This window comes from Moschus berezovskii, chromosome 3 (assembly GCF_049115385.1).
Source record: "Moschus berezovskii isolate FMDL1 chromosome 3, NW_MosBer_1.0, whole genome shotgun sequence".
NCBI lineage: Eukaryota > Metazoa > Chordata > Mammalia > Artiodactyla > Moschidae > Moschus > Moschus berezovskii.
In genome coordinates, this window is record NC_142462.1 from 51,455,624 (window position 1) to 51,478,847 (window position 23,224).

The following is a 23,224-nucleotide window of genomic DNA, read 5'->3' on the forward strand; positions in this document are numbered from 1 at the left end:
AGAGTTTTGCGAAGAGAATGCAGCAGTCATGGCAAACTCCCTCTTCCAACAACACAAGAGAAGATTCTACACATGGACATCACCAGATGGCCAACACTGAAATCAGCCTGATTATATTTTTTGCAGCCAAAGATGGAGAAGCTCTATACAGTCAGCAAATACAAGACCGGGAGCTGACTGTGGATCAGATCATGAACTCCTCATTGCCAAATTCAGACTTAAATTGAAGTACGGAAAACCACTAGACCATTCAGGTATGACCTAAATCAAATCCCTTACGATTATACAGTGGAAGTGAGAGATTTAAGGGACTATATCTGATAGAAGTGCCTGATGAACTATGGATGGAGGTTCGTGACATTGTACAGGAGACAGGGATCCACCATCCCCAAGAAAAAAAAATGCAAAAAAGCAAAATGGCTGTCTGAGGAGGCCTTACAAATAGTTGTGAAAAGAAGAGAAGCCAAAAGCAAAGGAGAAAAGGAAAGCTACCCATTTGAATGTGGAGTTCAAAAAAACAGCAAGGAGAGATAAGAAAGCCTTCTTCAGTGATCAGTGCAAAGAAATCGAGGAAAACAATAGAATGGGCAAAACTAGAGATCTCTTCAAGAAAATTAGAGATACCAAGGGAACATTTCAGGCAAAGATGGGCTCAATAAAGGACAGAAATGGTATGGACCAAACAGAAGCAGAAGATATTAAGAAGAGGTGGCAAGAATACACAGAAGAACTGTATAAAAAAGATCTTCACGACCAGGATAGACACGATAACGTGATCGCTCACCTAGAGCCAGACATCCTGGAATGTGAAGTCAAGTGGGCCTTAGGAAGCATCACTAAGAACAAAGCTAGTGGAGGTGATGGAATTCCAGTTCAGCTATTTCAAATCCTGAAAGATGATGCTGTGAAAATGCTGCACTCGATATGCCAGCAAATTTGGAAAACTCAGCAGTGGCCACAGGACTGGAAAAGGTCAGTCTTCATCCCAATCCCAAAGAAAGGCAATGCCAAAGAATGCTCAAACTACCGCACAATTGCACTTATCTCACACACTAGTAAAGTCACGCTCAAAATTCTCCAAGCCAGGCTTCAGCAATAAGTGAACCGTTAAGTTTCAGATGTTCAAGCTGGTTTTAGAAAAGGCAGTGGAACCAGAGTTCAAATTGCCAACATCTGCTGGATCATCAAAAAAGCAAGAGAGTTCCAGAAAAACATCTATTTCTGCTTTACTGACTATGCCAAAGCCTTTTACTGTGTGGATAACAATAAACTGTGGGAAATTCTTCAAGAGATGGGAATACCAGACCACCTGACCTGCCTCTTGAGAAATCTGCACGCAGGTCAGGAAGCAACAGTTAGAACTGGACAAGGAACAATAGACTGGTTCCTAAAAGGAAAAGGAGTACGCCAAGGCTGTATATTGTCACCCTGCTTATTTAACTTATATGCAGAGTACATCATGAGAAGCTGGAATCATGATTTCCAGGAGAAATATCAATGGAGAAGGAAATGGCAACCCACTCCAGTATTCTTGCCTGGAGAATCCTAGGGACAGAGGAGCCTCAGGGACTGCCGTCTATGGGATCGAACAGAGTTGGACACGACTGAAGCGACTACTCAGCAGCAGCAGCAGATATGCAGATGACACCACCCTTATCGCAGAAAGTGAATTAGAACTAAAGAGCCTCTTGATGAAAGTGAAAGAGGAGAGTGAAAACGTTAATTTAAAGCTCAACATTCAGAAAACTAAGATCATGGCATCTGGTCCCATCACTGCAGATGGTGACTGCAGCCATGAAATTAAAAGATGCTTGCTCCTTGAAAGGAAAGTTATGACCAGCCTTAACAGCATTTTACAAGGCAGAGACATTACTTTGCCAACAGAGGTCCGTCTAGTCACGGCTATGGTTTTTCCAGTAGTCATGTATGGATGTGAGAGTTGGACTATAAAGAAAGCTGAGGACTGAAGAATGATGCTTTTGAACTGTGGTGTTAGAGAAGACTCTTCAGAGTCCCTTGGACATCAAGGAGATCCAACCAGTCCATCCTAAAGGGGATCAGTCCTGAGTGTTCATTGGAAGGACTGATGTTGAAGCTGAAACTCCAATATTTTGGCCACCTGATGTGAAGAGCTGATTTATTTGAAAAGACCCTGATAGTGGGAAAGATTGAGGGCAGGAGGAGGAGACAGACACAGAGGATGAGATGGCTGGATGGCATCACTGACTCAATGGACATGAGTTTGAGTGAACTCTTGGGAGTTGGTGATGGACAGGGAGGCCTGGCGTGCTGTGGTCCATGGGGTTGCAAAGAGTCAGACACGACTGAACTGAATTGAACATTAATTCCAGAGCATAATCAGTTCAGTTCAGTTCAGTTGCTCAGTCGTGTCCGACTCTCCGCGACCCTATGAATCACAGCACGCCAGGCCTCCCTGTCCATCACCAACTCCCGGAGTTCACTCAAACTCATGTCCACAGAGTCGGTGATGCCATCCAGCCATCTCATTCTCTGTCCTCCCTTTATCCTCCCATCCCCAATCCTTCCCAGCATCAGACTCTTTTCCAGTGAGTCAACTCGTCGCATGAGGTGGCCAAAGTATTGGAGTTTCAGCTTTAGCATCAGTCCTTCCAATGAACACCCAGGATTGATCTCCTTTAGAATGGACTGGTTGGATCTCCTTGCAGTCCAAGGGACTCTCAAGAGTCTTCTCCAACACCACAGTTCAAAAGCATCGATTCTTCGGCGATCAGCTTTCTTCACAGTCCAACTCTCACATCCAAACATAACCACAGGAAAAACCATAGCCTTGACTAGACAGACCTTTGTTGGCAAAGTAATGTCTCTGCTTTTTAATATACTATCAAGGTTGGTCATAACTTTCCTTCCAAGGAGTAAGCGTCTTTTAATTTCATGGCTGCAATCAGCATCTGCAGTGATTTTGGAGCCCAAAAAAATAAAGTCTGACACTGTTTCCACTGTTTCCCCATTTATTTCCTATGAAGCGATGGGACCAGATGCCATGATCTTTGTTTTCTGAATGTTGAGCTTCAAGCCAACCTTTTAACTCTCCTCGAGTACCTAAAATTATGTTGCTTAATTTAAAAGAACTGTTCAGAATCCCATACTATTCACTACTCTGAAGTGGATTATATTTTCCAAAAGCTTAATGAGTGGTTACTATGTGCTAGGGACAACTATAAGCATTGTACATGCACAAAATAATCTTTAAGGTAATTATTATTTTAATCTCCATTTTGAAGATGAAGAAACCAAAGCACAGAAAGGTGCATCCAAAATCACATAAGTAACAGCTGACAGAGGCAGGATTTGAACTTCCAGTCAGAACTCTTCATTATGCTTTGCTGCCACTTTGTAATAACTATGCTGCTACCAGCCACCCACAGATCCCATATCTGAGAGTAAAGTTGAATAACAACAGAAAGATGAAGGATTAAATTTATGCAAAGAGGACAGTAAGAAAGAGGGAAGACAAGTGAGGGAGGAGGCAATTTGAAAAAGGAATATTATAGAAGAAGGAAATTTAAAAAATAGAGACTGGTCAACAACATCAAGATAGTTAACAGAAAAGAATAAGCAACAAACAACAATAACAATAATAATAAAAGACTATCAAATATGATAAAGTCACTGGAAAATTTATCAAGGACATTTTAGAGAGAATAAACTTTAGGAATGAATGAGATTTTGTCAATTATACAAAAGCTAGAAAATTATATAAATTTTTATAAATTATATAAAGCTAGAAAAAAAAGGTTGAAAGGAGAGTTGAGAGAATGGTATCATAGAATGTATACATTTCTAGATACTTGAAGGAAGGAAAAGAGAAAGACTATTGGCAGCTTTAAAAGACAGCAGGTATGATGTAAATTTTTAACTTTTACAGTTAAAGGCATTCTGATAGAAAACTATACTATCTAAGAATATAATTATATTATCATTATTAGAATATAATGCTATCAGTCTTAGGCATGCCCTCAGAGATACATACCATGTTCTTAGACTACTAAGAACAGCAGACACACAAGCATGAATCATGGTTCATTTTTTTTTATGGTTCATTGTTAATGCTCAATTAATCAATTATAGTTCTTATGAATAGACAATAGATGACTTAATATTTTTAGCATTTTATAAAATGTATTATACTTATTGATTTATGTATGTATTATTCTAGTTTTTACAAAAAATTTCTCTGAACAGGGAGTCCACATGGGATATTTTTACTTGGATTTTTCAGATTTAAAAGTAGGGCAGTATCAGAGTAATTGTGATGCTCAAAGGGAAAAAAATGAACAATAAAACAACAACAAAATCTACTATCATAAGCAAAGGCAAGCACAACCACAAATTATCTTGTACCTTGAAAGAGAAGCTCATCATTATTTTCTTAACAAATGAACTCACTAGGAAGAATAAAGCTACTTTAAGCTATAAAACTACTTATTAGCATATCCATTTGTTCTGTTAATGGCCTTTTAAACTTACATGGCAGTATGTCCTTATATCTGTTCTTTTTAACATTTTCTTCTTTTTCTCCAGTGGCTGTGGGATAAATCTTTTCTGTTCTATATTTGGTTGACAATCTTCTTAGTCGCTTAAAATCAAAAGAAAAGATTCAAATTTAGAAAAAATTAGTATGTCAAAATGTTAATGAAAATTTGAATGATAAATAGCTCTTCATTGAATTTTGCTAACCCCAATTTCTCACAACTCATTTTCTTGTTTTTCTAAGTTCACGGTTATCTCCCTAGCCCTTAATAATTAACCCTAAGATATTTTTTTCTTAGCATAAGAGCAAACCTAAGATTAATATTCCAATTAGTAATTTAAAAAGGGGGGCAGTAGAATAAAAGTGGTAAAGAATCCACCTGACAATGCAGGACTCAAGACTCTGGGTTTGATCTCTGGGTGAGGAAGATCCCTTAGAGCAGGAAATGGAAACCCGGTCCAGTATTCTTGCCTGGAAATTTCCATGGACAGAGGACCCTGGCAGGTTACAGTCCATGGGGTCACAAACAGCTGCACATGACTAAGCAACTGAGCACAACACAGCACCAGATATAAATAATTTTACTTAAATCATTTAACTCAGGATCCGAAAAACAAACTTTAAAATCACACCTAAAAGATTATATAAAAGTTCTTATTTCTTCTCTCAATAAACCTTGAGCACCCATAATGTGCCAGGCTCATAAGCTAATAATTACTTATAAGACACTGCAAGACAAAGTTCTTTGATACTCAATTGGAAATGTTCAACAAAGACCAATTCTGCTTATTCAGTGCATTACAGAAGTGGTTTGTGAGTTAGTGAGAAATTCTTACCACATATGGCAGTAATGGGATGTTCTTTGGGCTGGAATATTTCTGCATGTCAGTAATACACTTCCTGCTTTCAGAAGCACTGAAAGTCAGCATTGTGAATTGTTTAAATTCACTACTCAACCACATTGAGGAAATCTAATTTCAAAGGAACCTACTTTCTTCCAGGCTTAAAAACATATCGAAGGCATTCTGGTTTTACTATTGAACAAAAGTATTAAATACAAATGAAAAAGATGTCAGGTAACATTTAATTTTTTCAACATTTTATTTTTGTTCCTTGTGATACTGATAATTAACTAAGAATAGTATGTCTATATTTTTACAGATAGAACTTTAATTGAAGATCCTTAACTTATTCTTGTATTGACATACTTAACATTTAACATTTGAAATATCTTAAAGCAGACCCTCACATACAGAATAGCAAGCTTTTTTGTTCTTCTCTGAAAAACTCCTAAATTTTATCCCAATCCTAGAGACCTAAAGCAGGAATATGTTTTTTAAAAATGAAAAATCTTAACTAGAATTTTGTTTTGCAAAGGCACAATGCCAAAGCAAAAATGTCCACTTTTATGATGTTATTTCCTGTAGTAATAAAGTTTTCAAAGTATGTAAGTGCATGGGGGGCAGGGAATTGTAGTTATTTAGAAAGTAAATGGGCGGGTTGGTGAGGGTGTGGGAAAATCAGAACTTTGACACACACTGGTAGAAAAGAATATTAGCACAACCCCTAAGGAGGGTAATTTGGCAATTACAAATACACATAACCCCTTAACCTAGGAACTGTACTTCTACAAATTTGTCCTCTAGATTAATGGCACACGCTCATGAAATGATGTACACATAAAGTTATTTATGGCAGAATTATTTGTAACAGGAAAAGAACACAAAATTGGAAAAGACAGTAGAGGACTGGCTAAAAAGATTTCTTTCATGTACAGAAGCAGATATGATAGGGTTGAAAACAAATGACAAAGCTCTTAATATACAGTGATATGGAAAGATCTCAAAAATATATATGAAGTGTAAAAAAGCAGAGAACACAGTAGTGTATATATTACTGTTAGTGTTAAAAATATTTATTTGTATTTGCTTGTACGTGCATAAAACATCTCTGAAACTATTTACAAAGGTTGTTGTCTATGGGGAAGAGAATGAGTAGCTGAATGATATGGGTGGGAAGGAAACATTACTATACATTCTTTCTTACATTCTCGATTATGTGAATGCATTACCTATTCAAAAATAAAATTGTTTTAAAAAATAAAAGTAAAAATGATTATTCACGATTTTTTATTCTACATTAACAAAGATCCTCCTAGTTACTTACATATATATCTTGCATATTTAGTCAGAATTTTTGTATTTTCTCTGCTCAAAGATTTTTAAATATAGTATCAATGTACTACAAAATATTCTATGTGAATGTGAATGTGCCTAACAGAAAGATAGCAATCCAAACAGTAGCAGAAACACAGGGGTAAGAGAATATAACTTAGGTTAACTATCATTGAAAAAAAAAATACACAGGCACACACTAAAAAAACAAAACAAAACAAAAAAACTACAAAGAAAAGGAAAAAGGGGATGAATTTAATTGTAAAATATAAATGCACTCTGGAATACCTGCTCCAGTCACTCCAAGCATTTCTTCTTTTATAAGGTAAATTATGTTATTTAAATATGCAACATGAATTTTAAATAAGAAACTTTAAGAACACTTTTGTATACAAGTAAATATCTAATTTGAGTCTGAATTATTATAGATCCAGTTTTCTTAAAGACTAACACAACATGGGATGTTTTTCTACAGTCATGCTTCCAACAAATCTATGTAAGTAGCATACTCAGAAACTTACCTCTTAGAGATACTAACCTACGTTCTTACCTCTTAGAGATACTAATCTATGATATAGTATAAATAAAACCATGGTGGTCCATTAAACATAAAAAACTGACATAAAAATTCTACCCAACTATATTAAAAAGATATCTTCAAATAGGAACTTATTTCCTAACAAAAAATCAGCTTTATAGTTAGTTGGTTGAATTAAAATTCTTGATCTGAACTCTCTAGCTGTAAGACACTGAATATATTTAACCTGCGTCTCCTCCTCTGCAATCTGAGGATAATAACTACTCTCAGCAACGAGCCTGGCATGAAGAAACTGGGCTCAATAATTGTTAACAATTACTCTAGAATATTTCTGAAACTCTATAAATGTTATTTGCTACTATAATTTTCTCTCTTTCTTTAAATAAAGCCTTTTCTGGATCAGAGATCAAAAGGCATCACATATTCTAGGCAATTTGTTTTCCTGGGAGTGTTGCATATTATAAAGCATGCTTCATTCATACTGTCAATTTTGAGCATGCTTCACAATCACCTGGAGGGCTTGTTAGACGAGAGACTGCAGGGACCTACCCTCAGAATTTGTATTTAATGAGTTCCCAGGTGATGCTGCTGCTGCTGTCTGGAGTCTGTGCTTAAGAACCCCTGATGTAAAGTATGTTCAAGAAGGAGTATAGTGACTGAACTGCATGATAAATACATAAAGAGAATGCATGCATGTTATTTCCTCTACTAAACTTTAAATTCTATGAGTACAAGATTACTGATTAAAAAGTGTAATGCCCTGTATTACTAGAGCATACTTAATGCTTATATGTTAAATAGGTTAATTTTAGAATAAGATCTGAATGCTGGGCTAAACAAAAGAAAATTGTTTCATTCTTTTAATACCACATAAAATTTAATGTCTCAGTAGTGCTTGGAGGAAACAGCACCACCAAGGTTTATTTAACTGTATGAAATGGAAAGTTCTTACACATATAATGTCATTTTAATTTCCTGACCACCATTTCCATTATCTGTAGTGATGTTGTCACTGTGAAATTGAGAAACATGTCATAATGTACTAAGGAACGTTATTTTAAGTATAGTGCTATGTGACAGTTGTTTGAGAAAAGCACTGAACCAAACACTAATAAAAATTATTTATTTATTAAGTTACACATAATTATACTAAAGCAAGAAAATCACTGTCCTAACTGAGCAAAAATATAGCTAAATGGTATATTTACATAAACTCATACGTACTATTCACACCCTTTATTATGTGTGGCTTTTTTAACTAAGCAAAGGGAAAAAACCTTTAAGGAAGACATTTTCAGCTACCCTTAAAAGTCTTGAGAAAAATCACATAATAAACTCATATAATTCCACTCTAGAGTTTCTATTCTATAAAGCGAGTCTGGTCATTTTAAATCCCACACCTGAAAATTCTCCAATGGGTCTATCACGTCCTAGATAAATTACCAAATCCTTTAATTTTAACTTATTTTGAAAGCTGCCTGTCTAATTTCCCAGCTTCTTTTTATAACACTCTCTCACACAGAGTATGACACTTCCGCCATATAGATTTACCACCACCACCACCAGCAACCTTCCACCCCTCATCACAGTTGTACAGGTTTTACTGTTTCTGGTGAGTTAATAGGAGGACTCTGGCTAGAGTGTTATTTCCTTTCTGAAGCCTCTCTTAAACCTTCCCTTCCTCATTGCTCCCAATTCTCAGAACCAAGTAGTCAAGAAATCATTGCTCTGTTACCACTTGTGAAAAGTATTTCCATTTTGATGTCTGAAACACTAGACTATAATGCTGAAGACAGAGACTGGTTATCTTACGGTACTTTATACGAGTGCAGTGCAAACCACACTAAAACGAGTGATTTCAAGAATTGACTTCAATTCAATTAGACTTCTCAGTCAAGTCAGAGATGTCTCTGATATGTTAGAATTTGTGATGCAAACAAAAATAGGGTTTAACAATCACCGTGTTTTAAAGTTTCAAACAAATAACTTTCTCTTTTTAAAAACACAAAAGGTTTACTCCCCAATCCTAAATCAGTAACTGATTCTCAGAGGCCTCTAAAGCTGTATACAATATGACTATCCTCTTTAAGGTATCCATCCAGTTGTGCGTCAAGACTTGGTTCTTTAAAAGGGTAGTTTCCTGTTAATCTAAGGACCAAAGAGAATGTGTTTGTGACGCTTGTTGACTCCAGAACTGTCTACTCGATTGTCTACTGGGTGTCCTATAGGCATCACAAAATGTCCAAAGCACATGTCCAAACAGCACCACGATTCAACAGTTGCTCAAGCCTAAAAGCTGGGAATCATCCTAACTCTACCTTTACCTCCTCTCACCTCAACATCCAATCAATCCGCTGGCAAGCTGTGGTAGCTTCACCCCTCAAATTTATCTAATTCTCTTCATATTAACCAAACAGATTTCAAATTCAGAGTACATGTAGACAAAAACAAGTATTAAATTTGATTCTTACCTGGATTTTCAATCAGGACAACTAATTGACAGAAAAACAGTAGAGCTTAAATAAAATTAAGGTAACTCAAATTCTTTTTGGTGTAAGATGGCAAATAGATAAATTAGCTATTGGAGATCAAGCCTTCTCCTATTAGGCCATACACTGCTGCTGCTGCTGCTAAGTTGCTTCAGTCATGTCCGACACTGTGCAACCCCATAGATGGAAGCCCACCAGGCTCCCCTGTCCCTGGGATTCTCCACTACTGCCTCCAATTCCTAAATGGCCACAACAATTGAAAAAAAAAAACAAAACAGTATCAACTTCATAAGACACTAATTTTAGTAAATATGCACACAAGAATATGCAAATCATAATAATGTACCTTAAAGTTAAATAAAGTGAAATTACTTACTTTAAGCTTTAGTTATACTGTTGAAAAGTCATGCTAGTAAAGTCATGCTCAAAATTCTCCAAGCCAAGCTCCAGCAATATGTGACCCGTGAACTCCCAGATGTTCAAGCAGGTTTTAGAAAAGGCAGAGGCACCAGAGATCAAATTGCCAACATCTGCTGGGTCATGGAGAAAGCAAGAGAGTTCCAGAAAAACATCTATTTCTGCTTCATTGACCATGCCAAAGCCTTTGACTGTGCGGATCACAATAAACTGTGGGAAATTCTTCAAGAGATGGGAATACCAGACCATCTGACCTGCCTTTTGAGAAACCTGTATGCAGGTCAGGAAGCAACAGTGAGAACTATGCATGGAACAACAGACTGGTTCCAAATAGGAAAAGGAGTACGTCAAGGCTGTATATTGTCACCTTGCTTATTTAACTTATATGCAGAGTACATCATGAGGAACGCTGGGCTGGAAGAAGCACAAGCTGGAATCAAGATTGCTGGGAGAAATATCAATAACCTCAGATATGCAGATGACACCACCCTTATGGCAGAAAGTGAAGAGGAACTCAAAAGCCTCTTGATGAAAGTGAAAGAGGAGAGTGAAAAGGTTGGCTTGAAGCTCAACATTCAGAAAACAAAGATCATGGCATCTGGTCCCATCACTTCATGGGAAATAGATGGGGAAACAGTGGAAACAGTGTCAGACTTTATTTTTTTAGGCTCCAAAATCGCTGAGGATGCTGATTGCAGCCATGAAATTAAAAGACGCTTACTCCTTGGAAGGAAAGTTATGACTAACCTAGATAGTATATTAAAAAGCAGAGACATTACTTTGACAACAAAGGTCCGTCTAGTCAAGGCGATGGTTTTTCCTGTGGTCATGTATGGATGTGAGAGTTGGACTGTGAAGAAAGCTGATCGCCGAAGAATTGATGCTTTTGAACTGTGGTGCTGGAGAAGACTCTTGAGAGTCCCTTGGACTGCAAGGAGATCCAACCAGTCCATTCTAAAGGAGATCAATCCTGGGTGTTCATTGGAAGGACTGATGCTAAAGCTGAAACTCCAATACTTTGGCCACCTCATGCGACGAGTTGACTCACTGGAAAAGACTCTGATGCTGGGAAGGATTGGGGGCAGGAGGAGAAGGGGACGACAGAGAATGAGATGGCTGGATGGCATCACCGACTCGATGGACATGAGTCTGAGTGAACTCCGGGAGTTGGTGATGGACAGGGAGGCCTGGTGTGCTGTGATTCATGGGGTCGCAAAGAGTCAGACACGACTGAGCGACTGAACTGAACTGATACTGTAGAAAATATAAGAATAACTAAACAGTACTGCTTTTGCCATTGCTCTGAAATATTTTTGAAGCAATTATCAGGAAAATTCATCTGAAGTTTTAAAAGACAGAAAAGTTTTAAAATTCATCTATGTGTACTGTGGCACATAGTTGGCACACAGTAACAACTGTGAGATGAAAAAATTCATCGGTTTTATGCCTAAAATATTAATGTCATCAGTCACAAAAAGCCACTGAATCATAATACTACTGAGTTAACCCAACGACAATAACTGGATGATTATTAAGACAAAATTAAAAAATTTAAAACTTCAAATACAAAGTAGCAGCAGCAAGTAGTAAAATCAGAGTATAATTTCCATAAAACATATACTATCTCTAACTGGCTATTTTTTCTATCTTTACAAATATTTTTATGTAAAAATATGTATGCTACTAATAATAACTGTTATAAGCAATCAAAATAACTGGTCTTTCAACTACACAATTGCAATGTTTACCTTTAGCTGCAAATTATGCAACTCTGCCTTTCAAAATTCATCTTCCTATCTTTGCTCACCCTTTTACTTACTGCTGCATGACAGACTAACTTATCTGTCATTCTTCTTCAGAATTGAATAGCGTGCCTTCTCATTAAAGCTAAGTCAGGGCCCATACAGCTGATTCATTTTGCTGTACAGTAGAAACTAACATAGTACTGTAAGACCACTATACTCCAGTGAAAATTATTAAAAAAAAAAAATCTAAGTCAGGGCTGGTACTTAAAAGACATACTTTGAAGTAAATAGGGGCCAATCGTGGGCTTCCCAGGTAGCACAGCAATATAAAAAAATGCACCAGCCCATGCAGGAGATGTAGGTTTGATCCCTAGGTCAGGAAGATCCCCTGGAGGAGGAAATAGCAACCCACTCCAGTATTCTTGCCTGGAGAATCCCATAGACAGATGAGCCTGGTGGGCTACAGTTCATAGGGTCACAAAGAATTGGACACGAATGAACACACATGTATAAAAGGGGCCAATCTTACCAGTCTTTAGGTAATAAAACGATTTTACTCTTTGTTCACGTAAATTTCAATGCTTCAGTTATTTTCAATTGGCCAAGCAAACTCCTTGCTTCTTTACAGCTAAGTACAGAAATCATCTTGTTGAAACATTTCCTGAGAATAGTACTGGCACCCAACCCCGTCTTCCACTTCCTGCCATATTGCTTCCTCATTTCTACTCACAGCACTTGATATTTATCTCTCATCTAGGACATATAACAATTTGCAATAATTATTTATATGTGTATATATACCATCCCTGATAGAATATGACTTCCCTGAAGATAGAGACCATGTCTTATAGAATAACAGCTACTACCAGTGTAACCTGTGACAAACTCCACCAAGTCAATAACACTGTTTAGGTCTTCTCAGGTGATAATATTCAGAGGGAAAGGATGCAAATCAGAATTGGCCAGTAAACTCAGGGAGTGATTTTTCTTCCCTCCTTAAACTTCATTACCACTTCATAATGAGAAAGCTTTGAGTCAAAGAAGCTAGGGTTCAATTCCTAGGTCCATTAAACACTAGCAAAGGAGATCTCTTCAACATAGTAGTTTTATAATCCTCCATGAATGGATGAAACAACAGATCTTCATTTTGAGAATTAGTTTTTAAATAAAACTTTGTACTGTAGACTATATTTTAAAACAATAAATATGGCAAAGCACAAAAGCTAACAGAAAAAAGGTAGTAAAAAATTTCACATCAAGCCTATAATCATTTTTTGCATACCCTAGATAGACAACAAGCAAATGGCTTCCTTTTCTTAAAGGAAAGACTCCAGATCTCTAGTTGGAAAAGAAAATATAATACTTTCTCAAGATCAAAATATTAGAAGAATATAATTCAGGTTTATCCTTTGCCTACCTCTAGGCTATTTTTTTTTTAATGGAAAAAAACTAGAATCCTATTTCAACTAAGAGGACAATACAATTGTTTTGTTAATACAGCAAATGGAGGGACTCCTGTTGAGGTTCAGTGGTTAAGATTCTGCGGCTACAGCAAAGGTCATGGGTTCAATTCCTGGTGAGGGAACTAACATCCCACATGTCAGGTGGTTTAGTCTAAAAATAAATGTAAAAAATAATTAATAATTTAAATACAGCAAATGGGAAAAAATGGGTTCTCAGGTTTATTTTTGTTTCGGCTCACAAAGTCCTCACCATCTCTTTCATCTGTTTCTTCATCATCCTTTATCTCATGCCCCTCTAACCATTTAACTCATGCAACCATTGATTCCATATTTTCTGTCAATCCCAACTTCAAATATTTTCTTCCACTGTCCCCACAGCAGATTACTCAAAAATTTCCAAAATCTACATATTAATACTCCAGTCCCTGCCTATGCCTCCCTCCATCTGGTTATGTCTTTTTTTTTTGTAATTAATTTATTTTTTATTGGAGGCAAATTATTTTACAATATTATATTGGTTGGTTTTGCCATACATTGACATGAATTCGCCCCGGGTTTACATAATTTCCCCCTCCTGAACCCCCCTCCCATCTCCCTCCTCCCTTTATCCTCCCCTCTGGGTCATCCCCGCATGCTAGCCCCGAGCATCCTATAACATGCATTGACCCTGAACTAGTGATTCATTTCACATATGACAACATACGTGTTTCAATGACATTCTCCCAAATCATCCCACCCTCACCCTCTCCCACAGAGTCCCAAAGACTGATCTATACTTCTGTGTCTCTTTTGCTGTCTCGTATACAGGGTTATCATTTGCATCTTTCTAAATTCCATATATAAGCGTTAGTATGCTGTATTGGTGTTTTTCTTTCTGGCTTACTTCACTCTGTATAATAGGCTCCAGTTTCATCCACCTCATTAGAACTGATTCAAATGTATTCTTTTTAATGGCTGAATAATACTCCATTGTGTATATGTACCAAAGCTTTCTTATCCATTCGTCTGCAGATGGACATCTAGGTTTGGTTATGTCTTGACTTAAGAAAACACAATCACTATAGTCCTCTTTACTCTGTAGTCTAAACTGGGAAATACTCTAAGCCCAGATTCTCAAAGTATTCCAAAGCAATTAATCACTAATCTCATTATTCCAAAATATACAATAAAAATATACAGTAAACTTGAAGATTTTGAGGAGCAGGGTCAACACATTAAATTACAATAACTATCCAACTAAAAAATAAAGACCCTTCAAATTAATAGTGTGGATGCAGAATTCATATTTTCATCTTTGCAAAAACGTAGCATAGGAAGAGTCACCTTTGCAGTTTAAGAAAGCTCAATTCATATTTACCTCTATATGAAAATGAAACTTAAACTTCTGGTAAACCATTAACTCCTGAACCCCCTGAAAATTTCATTCTTCTCTTTACCACTTGTACTGAAAACTACTTCTATGAAGTCACCAATAATCTCCAAAAGGCATCAAAATTAATAGCCTCAATTCCTATAAAGTGTTTAACAAATGATCTACCTCTTTTTAAAACTCTTTTCTTTGATTCCATGAAACAACTGTCTCTTGACTTTCCTCTTACCCTTTCTGGTCCTTTAAGCATTCAACTATTGTCTCCTCAAATTTTGTCTTTTAGCAAGTCTATCCCCTGCTCCTTTAACTATTACATTGGGCTTCGTTGGTGGCTCAGTGGTAAAGAATCTGCCTGTCAATGCAGGATACACAGGTTCAATCCCTGGGTTGGGAAGATACTCTGAGGAAAATGGCAACCCACTGAAGTATTCTTGCCTAGAATCCCATGGACAAGAGGAGCCTGGCAGGCTGTAGTCCATGGTGTCGAAAAAGAGCAGGACACAACTTAATGACTAAACAACAAACAACTATTATATGACACAATCCCCAAATCTGTGTTTTCTGGAACATTCACAACAGCCTCACAAATCTAACTAGATACAAAGAAACTGACTGATTTTTTCAAATGCTTCTATGTCCCTTTTGATTTTCATGGCAGCTCTGCCCTCCTTAGCCTTTCAGGTTTAAAACCTCCCAGTAGTTTTGGACTTTCCCCACTTATCTGTCCACTTGCTTCCTCTCACATCCAACCAGTTTCAAGTTCTAGTGAGAATACCTCAGTAAACAGCTACCAAACCTGGCCCTTAACTTTCTAGTCCCACTACCAATGAAGAAAGATAGTTGTTTTAAGGACAGAATGATGGGTAACTTAATTTTCTTTCCTTTAATTATATTAAAGGAATTGTATTGTCTTTTCAATTAAAAATATTTAGGAAACCCTTTGAATGACTAAGGAAAACTGGGAAATTTGGTGGCATAACAAAATAATAAATAACTGATGATTAATGTATGCCAAGGAGTAGAGACAGAAAAATGCATTTGTGTTCATCATCATGCATGCAAAGCACCCTACCCAACATTTACCATAGAGCTTGCCTTTAAATATGTAAAGACTGAAATAAGCATATAAGATCAACAGACGAGGAATTTAAGGAACATTTTTAATTACCTGCCTCAGATTAACTGACTTCTTATGGTGGTGGTTCAGTCCCTAAGTCGAATCTGATTCTTGCGACACCATAGACTGTATGGAGCCCGTCAGGCTCCTCTGTCAATGAGATTCTCCAGGCAAGAATACTGGAGTGGGTTGCCATTTCCTTCTCCAGGGGATCTTCCCAAACCAGGAATCGAACCTGGGTCTCCTGCATTGCATGCAGATTCTTTCCCAACTGAGCTATAAGGGAAGCGCCTGACTTCTTATAGAAACTAGCAAATACCAAAATATCTTTATTTGTATATTCAAATAGTGTCTCTTTTTTCTTAAAGACACTAAGAGATTTAAATCTCTTTTTGTGTGTACCCTAAGATTTGATGCCATACCAGAATAGATTACTTGAGACCACATTGCTCATTACCAGCTACAATTTCTATTTAAAATTCAGAAAGCAATTTCCAACTATACACTGTAAGTCTATTTAGGCAGCATTAAACAAAATAAATTACAGACAAAATTCCAGAATGTCTTACTGATGTTCTCCCTAGTCCTTCCATTATGGATCCATGCAGGCAGGACATAGATCCGTTAATTTACCTAAAAGCCTGAAAATTACCTGGCAAACCAGGCTTAAGTTTATAAGCCATATTTTTGTGTCTTCTCACTCCACTCCCCAAGTCTAGTTACATATAAGGAACTCCTATTAAAGGATATGCTCTGCCAATTTTCACTATCAATGCATAAAAATGCTTTCATTAATATGAAGTATTTATGTTTTTAAGATATTTCATTTTTTAAAAAAGGAGACCAAGCAGAGATAAAGTCAAGTTAGGTTGCCAAACTTTTGTTTGTAAATTTAAATTTTAAATTCTTATTAGAGACAGTTTGGCAATTCCTTAAAAGGCTAAATATAGAGTTACCATGTAATCCAATAATTCCGTCCCTAGGTATATACTCACAAGAACTGAAAATATATGCCCACACAAAAAACTATACACAAATGATCATAGTAGTATTACCATAAGAGTCAAAAAGTGGCAACAACCCATTTGTCCACTGACTGATAAATATAAACAAAATGTAGTCTAGTCAAACAAGGAATATTATTTGGCCATAGAAAAGGAATAAAGTATTGATACATCCTTAACTGATGAAAGTTGAAAACATTATGCCAAGTAAAAGAAGGCAGACAGAAAAGGCACATATCATTCCATTTATATGAAATGTCCAGACTAGGCAAATTTATAATCAGAAAGTAGATTAGTAATTTCTAGGATGCTGGGATGAGGGGGAATGAGGTGTGACAGGTAATGGACATAAGGTTTCTTTTTGTAGTGATTTCTGCTATTAGATACTGATGATTTCTTGCAAAAAGTATTTCATTCTGGCATTATTTTAAACTTGGTCCAGAAAAGGCCAGATTATACTACTGTGAAGGTATGTCCACCCAAAGTTAACAAGGGTATGATTTTGTCTTCGCATATCTCTTTGTAATAAAGATAAATAGTACTCCTCTTCACACAAAAAGCCAGACTTGAATCATGAAAAACTAGGACCCACCTACATACAATTATCAAGATTTCTGCAATATTTTAAATAAAAACAACTTGCGGTAACAGACTAAATACACAACAAAAATAATTTACAAATAAATTCTAGAATGTGTTTCTTAATTTTAGAATCCTTGAATCAAAATAACCCAAGATTTTAAATAAAAGATGTGACATTTTGATGACTTTCAAAACTATGGTCAAAGTCATTGAACAGAATTAACTAAAATTTCCTCTGGTAAAACCTTTTAGTAAGACAGGCAGAAGATAATGTCCATCTGTATAGCAATCTTGGTAGAAAAAATAATAACTGAAACTTCAGCTGATTTTAAGAATTGTTAATTAACTGAATTATGAGTCCATATTAACTGTTCTGAGAGAATTTTACTTTGAAAATGAATCACAAGTTTTATTATGACTGTTAAATTTTCATAAATGGTCCTATTTGTGCAAAAGATGAATATATAGAAACACTGTATAAAGGACTCTTATAACTCAATAAAAAAAACAATTTAAAAAGAGGCAAAGGACTTAGATACTTCTCAAAAATATATACAGAAAGCATATGAAAAGATGCTCAACATCACTAATCAGCACAGAAATACAAATCAAAACTACAATGAGATGCTACCTCACCAGTGCAACTGCTGCTGCTGCTAAGTCACTTCAGTCGTGTCCGACTCTGTGCGACCCCATAGACGGCAGTCGACCAGGTTCCACCGTCCCTGGGATTCTCCAGGCAAGAACACTGGAGTGGGTTGCCATTTCCTTCTCCAATGTGTGAAAGTGAAAAGTGAAAGTGAAGTCACTCAGTCGTGTCCGACTAGTAGCGACCCCATGGACTGCAACCCACCAGGCTCCTCTATCCATGCGATTTTCTAGGCAAGAGTACTGGGGTGGCTTGCCATTGCCTTCTCCGACCAGTGCAACGGCTACTATCAAATAAATGCCCCCCCCAAAAAAAAACAAGTGTTGATGAGGATATGTAGAAATGGTAACCTCTGTGCACTGTTGGTGGAATTGTAAAATGGTGTCACCACTGTGGAAAATAGCATAGTAATTCAAAAAATTAAAACTTGAATCCAACAAGTCCACTTACATATATATACCCCAAGTAACTGAAAGCTGGCTCTGAGACAGGTATGTGTATACTCAAGTTCATAACAACATGATTCACAATAGCCAAAAGGTGAAAACAATCCAACTGTCCATGGATGGGCCAATGGATAAACAGAACATGGTATACAGATACTAATTGATACTATTAGTCAATATTCGTCAATATTAATTAATTAATATTAATATTAATTAATTAGTCAATATTAATACTAATTGACCTTAAACAGGAAGGGAATTCTGACACATGCTGCAGCATGGATGAAATGTGAAAATATGTTAGGTGAAATAAGCCAGCCACAAAAGAACAAATACTTTTTATTCCACTTAAATGAGGTATGAAGACTAGTTAAAGTCATACAGTTAGAAAGAATGGTAGTTGCCAAGGGCAGACTGAGAGAAGGGCAATAGGAGTTAGTTGTTTAATGGGTGTAGAGTTCTGGGTTTGCAAGATGAAGAGTTCCAGAGATTGGTTGCACAACTATGTGAATATACTTAGAACTACTAAACTGTACACTGACCACAATTAAAACTTCTTTTTAAAAAAGTAACAAAGAAACCCTCTGTAGTTGTTTGAATAGAAATTAAATGCCCTAACCAGTATAGGAAAGGGACCAGCTAGCTGTTGGGAAGTGCCTTTAAAATGTCTCAGATTACAAGTCAAACAATATTCATGTAAGGTTAGATAGCTCTGCTCTACTAATGAATTTTTGCCTTTTCATACTGTCCATGGGGTTCTTAAGGGAAGAATCCTGAAGTGGTTTACCATTCCCTTCTCCAGTGAACCACATTTCGTCAGAACCCTCCACCATGACCCGTCCCTCTTAGGTGGCCCTACACGGCATGGCTCATAGTTTCATTGAGTTAGACAAGGCTGTGGTCCATGTGATTACATTGGTTAGTTTTCTGTGATTGTGGTTTTCAGTCTGTCTGCCCTCTAAAGGAGAAGGACAAGAGGCTTATGGAAACTTCCTGATGGGAGAGACTGAGGGGGAAATTGGGTCTTGTTCTGATGGGTGGGGCCATACGCAGTAAATCTTTAATCCAATTTTCTGTTGATGGGTGGAGCTGTGTTTCTTCCCTATTTACCTGGGGCCAAACTACGGGGCTTCCCTGGTAGCTCAGACAGTAAAGCATCTGCCTACAAGGCAGGAGACCTGGGTTTGATCCCTGGGTCGGGAAGATCCCCTGGAGAAAGACGTGGCAAACCACTCCAGTATTCTTGCCTGGAAAATCCCATGGACCAAGGAGCCTGGTGGGCTACAGTCCATGGGGTCGCAAAGAGTCAGACACGACTGAGCTGCTTCACTTCATTTCACTTCAAATTATGGTGGAGGTAATGAAGATAATGCTGACATCCTTCAAAAGATCCCATGAATGTACTGCTACGCTCAGTGCCCCCAACCCTGCAGCAGGCCACCACTGACCCACGCCTCCTCTGGAAACTCCTGGACACTCACAGGCAAGTCTGGGTCAGTTTCCTGTGGGGTCACTGCTCCTTATTACTGGGTGCTGGTGCAGACAAGATTCTGTTGTGCCCTCCAAGAGTCTATTTCCCAGTTCTGTGTAAGTTCTATCTGCTCCATGGTGGAGTTAATGGTGACCTCTTCCAAGAGGGCTTATGCCATACCCAACTCTGCTGCACCCAGAGGCCCTGTCCCTGTGGCAATCCACTGCTGACTCGTACCTCCACAGGAGATGCTCAAACACAGTTGTATCTCAAGTTTCTGTGGGGTCCCTGGGTCCTGGTGGGCACAAGGTCTGTTTGAGCCCTCTTAGTGTCTCTGGCGGGAATGGGCTTTGATTCTAAACGTGAATTAACCCCTCCTACTATAAAAAGCAATATTGCATAGGAACCTGGAATGTTAGGTCCATGAATCAAGGCAAATTGGAAGTGGTCAAACAGGAGATGGCAAGAGTGAACGTCGACATTTTAGGAATCAGCAAACTAACATAGACTGGAATGGGTGAATTTAACTCAGATGACCATTATATCTACTACTGTGGGCAGGAATCCCTTCGAAGAAATGAAGTAGCCATCACAGTCAAGAGTCCGAAATGCAGTACTTGGATGCAATCTCATCAATGACAGAATGATCTCTGTTTGTTTCCAAGGCTAACCATTCAATATCGCAGTAATCCAAGTCTGTTCTATGAAGACCTACAGGACCTTCTAGAACAACCAAAAAAGATGTCCTTTTCATTACAGGGGACTGGAATGCAAAAGTAGAAAGTCAAGAAACACCTGGAGTAACAGGCAAATTTGGCCTTGGAGTACAGAATGAAGCAGGGCAAAGGCTAATAGAGTTTTGCCAAGAGAACGCACTGGTCATAGCAAACATCCTCTGCCAACAACACAAGAGAAGACTCTACACATGGACATCACCAGACCAGTCAACACTGAAATCAGATTGATTATATTCTTTGCAGCCAAAGATGGAGAAGCTCCAGACAGTCAGCAAAAACTGACTGGGAGCTGACTATGGCTCAGATCATGAATTCTTCAGTGCCAAATTCAGACTTAAATTGAGGAAAGTAGGGAAAACCACTAGACCATTCAGGTATGACCTAAATCAAATCCCTTATGATTATACAGTGGAAGTGAGAGATTTAAGGGACTAGATCTGATAGACAGAGTGCCTGATGAACTATGGATGGAGGTTGGTGACACTGTACAGGAGACAGGGATCCACCATCCCCAAGAAAAAGAAATGCAAAAAATGAAAATGGCTGGCTGAGGAGTCCTTACAAATAACTGTGAAAAGAAGAGAGAAGCCAAAAGCAAAGGAGAAAAGGAAAGCTACCCATTTGAATGCAGTTTCAAAAAATAGCAAGGAGAGATAAGAAAGCATTCCTCAGTAATCAGTGCAAAGAAATCAAGGAAAACAATAAAATGGGAAAGACTAGAGATCTCTCGGAGAAGGCAATGGTAAGCCACTCCAGTACTCTTGCCTAGAAAATCCCATGGATGGAGGAGCCTAGTAGGCTGCAGTCCGTGGGATCGCTAAGGGTCAGACACGACTGAGCGACTTCACTTTCACTTTTCACTTTCCACTTTCACACATTGGAGAAGGAAATGGCAACCCACTCCAGTGTTCTTGCCTGGAGAATCCCAGGGACAGGGGAGCCTGGAGGGCTTCCGTCTATGGGGTCACACAGAGTCGGACACGACTGAAGTGACTTAGCAGCAGCAGAGATCTCTTCAAGAAAATTAGAGATACCAAGGGAACATTTCAGGCAAAGATGGGCTCAATAAAGGACAAAAATGGTATGGACCTAACAGAAGCAGAAGATATTAAGAAGTGACAAGAATACACAGAAGCACTGTACAAAAAAGATCTTCTGGACCCAGATAATCACAATGGTGTGATCACTCACCTAGACCAGACATCCTGGAATGTGAAGTCAAGTGGGCCTTAGGAAGCGTCACTACGAACAAAGCTAGTGGAGGTGACAGAATTCCAGTTGAGCTATTTCAAATCCTGAAAGATGATGCTGTGAAAATGCTGCACTCAATATGCCAGCAAATTTGGAAAACTCAGCAGTGGCCACAGGACTGGAAATGGTCAGTTTTTATTCTAATTACAAAGAAAGGCAATGCCAAATAATGCTCAAACTACTGCACAATTGCACTCATCTCACACGCTACTAAAGTAATGCTCAAAATTCTCCAAGCCAGGCTTCAACAGTACATGAACCATGAACTTCCAGACATTCAAGCTGGTATTAGAAGGCAGAGGAACCAGAGTTCAAATTGCCAACATCCACTGGATCATCAAAAAAGCAAAAAGAGTTCCAGAAAAACATATATTTCTACTTTATTGATTATGCCAAAGCCTTTGATTGTGTGAATAATAAACTGTAGGAAATTCTGAAAGAGATGGGAATACCAGACCACGTGACCTGCCTCTTGAGAAATCTGTATGTGGGTCAGGAAGCAACAGTTAGAACTGGACATGGAACAACAGACTGGTTCCAAATAGGAAAAGGAGTATTTCAAGGCTGTATATTGTCACTCTGCTTATTTAACTTATATGCAGGGTACATCATGAGAAACGCTGGGGTGGAGGAAGCACAAGCTGGACTCAAGATTGCCAGTAGAAATATCAATAACCTCAGATATGCAGGTGACACCACCCTTATGACAGAAAGTGAAGAACTAAAGAGCCTCTTGATGAAAGTGAAAGAGGAGAGTGAAAACGTTAGCTTAAAGCTCAACATTCAGAAAACTAAGATCATGGCATCCGGTCCCATCATTTCATGACAAATAGATGGGCAGACAGTGGAAACAGTGGCAGACTTATTTTGGCGGGCTCCAAAATCACTGCAGACGGTGACTGCAGCCATGAAATTAAAAGACACTTACTCCTTGAAAGAAAAGTTATGACCAAGCTAGACAGCATATTAAAAAGCAGAGACATTGCCAACAAAAGTCCGTCTAGTCAAGACTATGGTTTTTCCATTAGTCATGTATGGATGTGAGAGTTGGACTATAAAGAAAGCTGAGTGCCGAAGAACTGAACTACTGTGTTGGAGAAGACTCTTGAGAGTCCCTTGGACTACAAGGATATCCAACCAGTCCATCCTAAAGGAAATCAATCCAAAATATTCATTGGAAGGACTGATGTTGAAGCTGCAACTCCAATACTTTGGCCACCTGATGCAAAGAACTGACTCATTTGAAAAGACCCTGATGC

At 37.9% G+C, this 23,224-nt stretch overlaps 1 protein-coding gene across 2 annotated transcripts in view; it reads right to left on the minus strand.

Annotated features, from left to right (window-relative positions):
• Positions 1–23,224, minus strand: part of PTPN12 (protein tyrosine phosphatase non-receptor type 12) — a 91,202-nt gene that overhangs the window by 45,241 nt on the left and 22,737 nt on the right. For both annotated transcript variants that reach the window (XM_055420694.2, XM_088834041.1), the window contains exon 2: positions 4,510–4,618. In XM_055420694.2, coding sequence (XP_055276669.1) covers positions 4,510–4,618 — 109 coding nt within the window. The remainder of the gene's footprint in view (positions 1–4,509; positions 4,619–23,224) is intronic.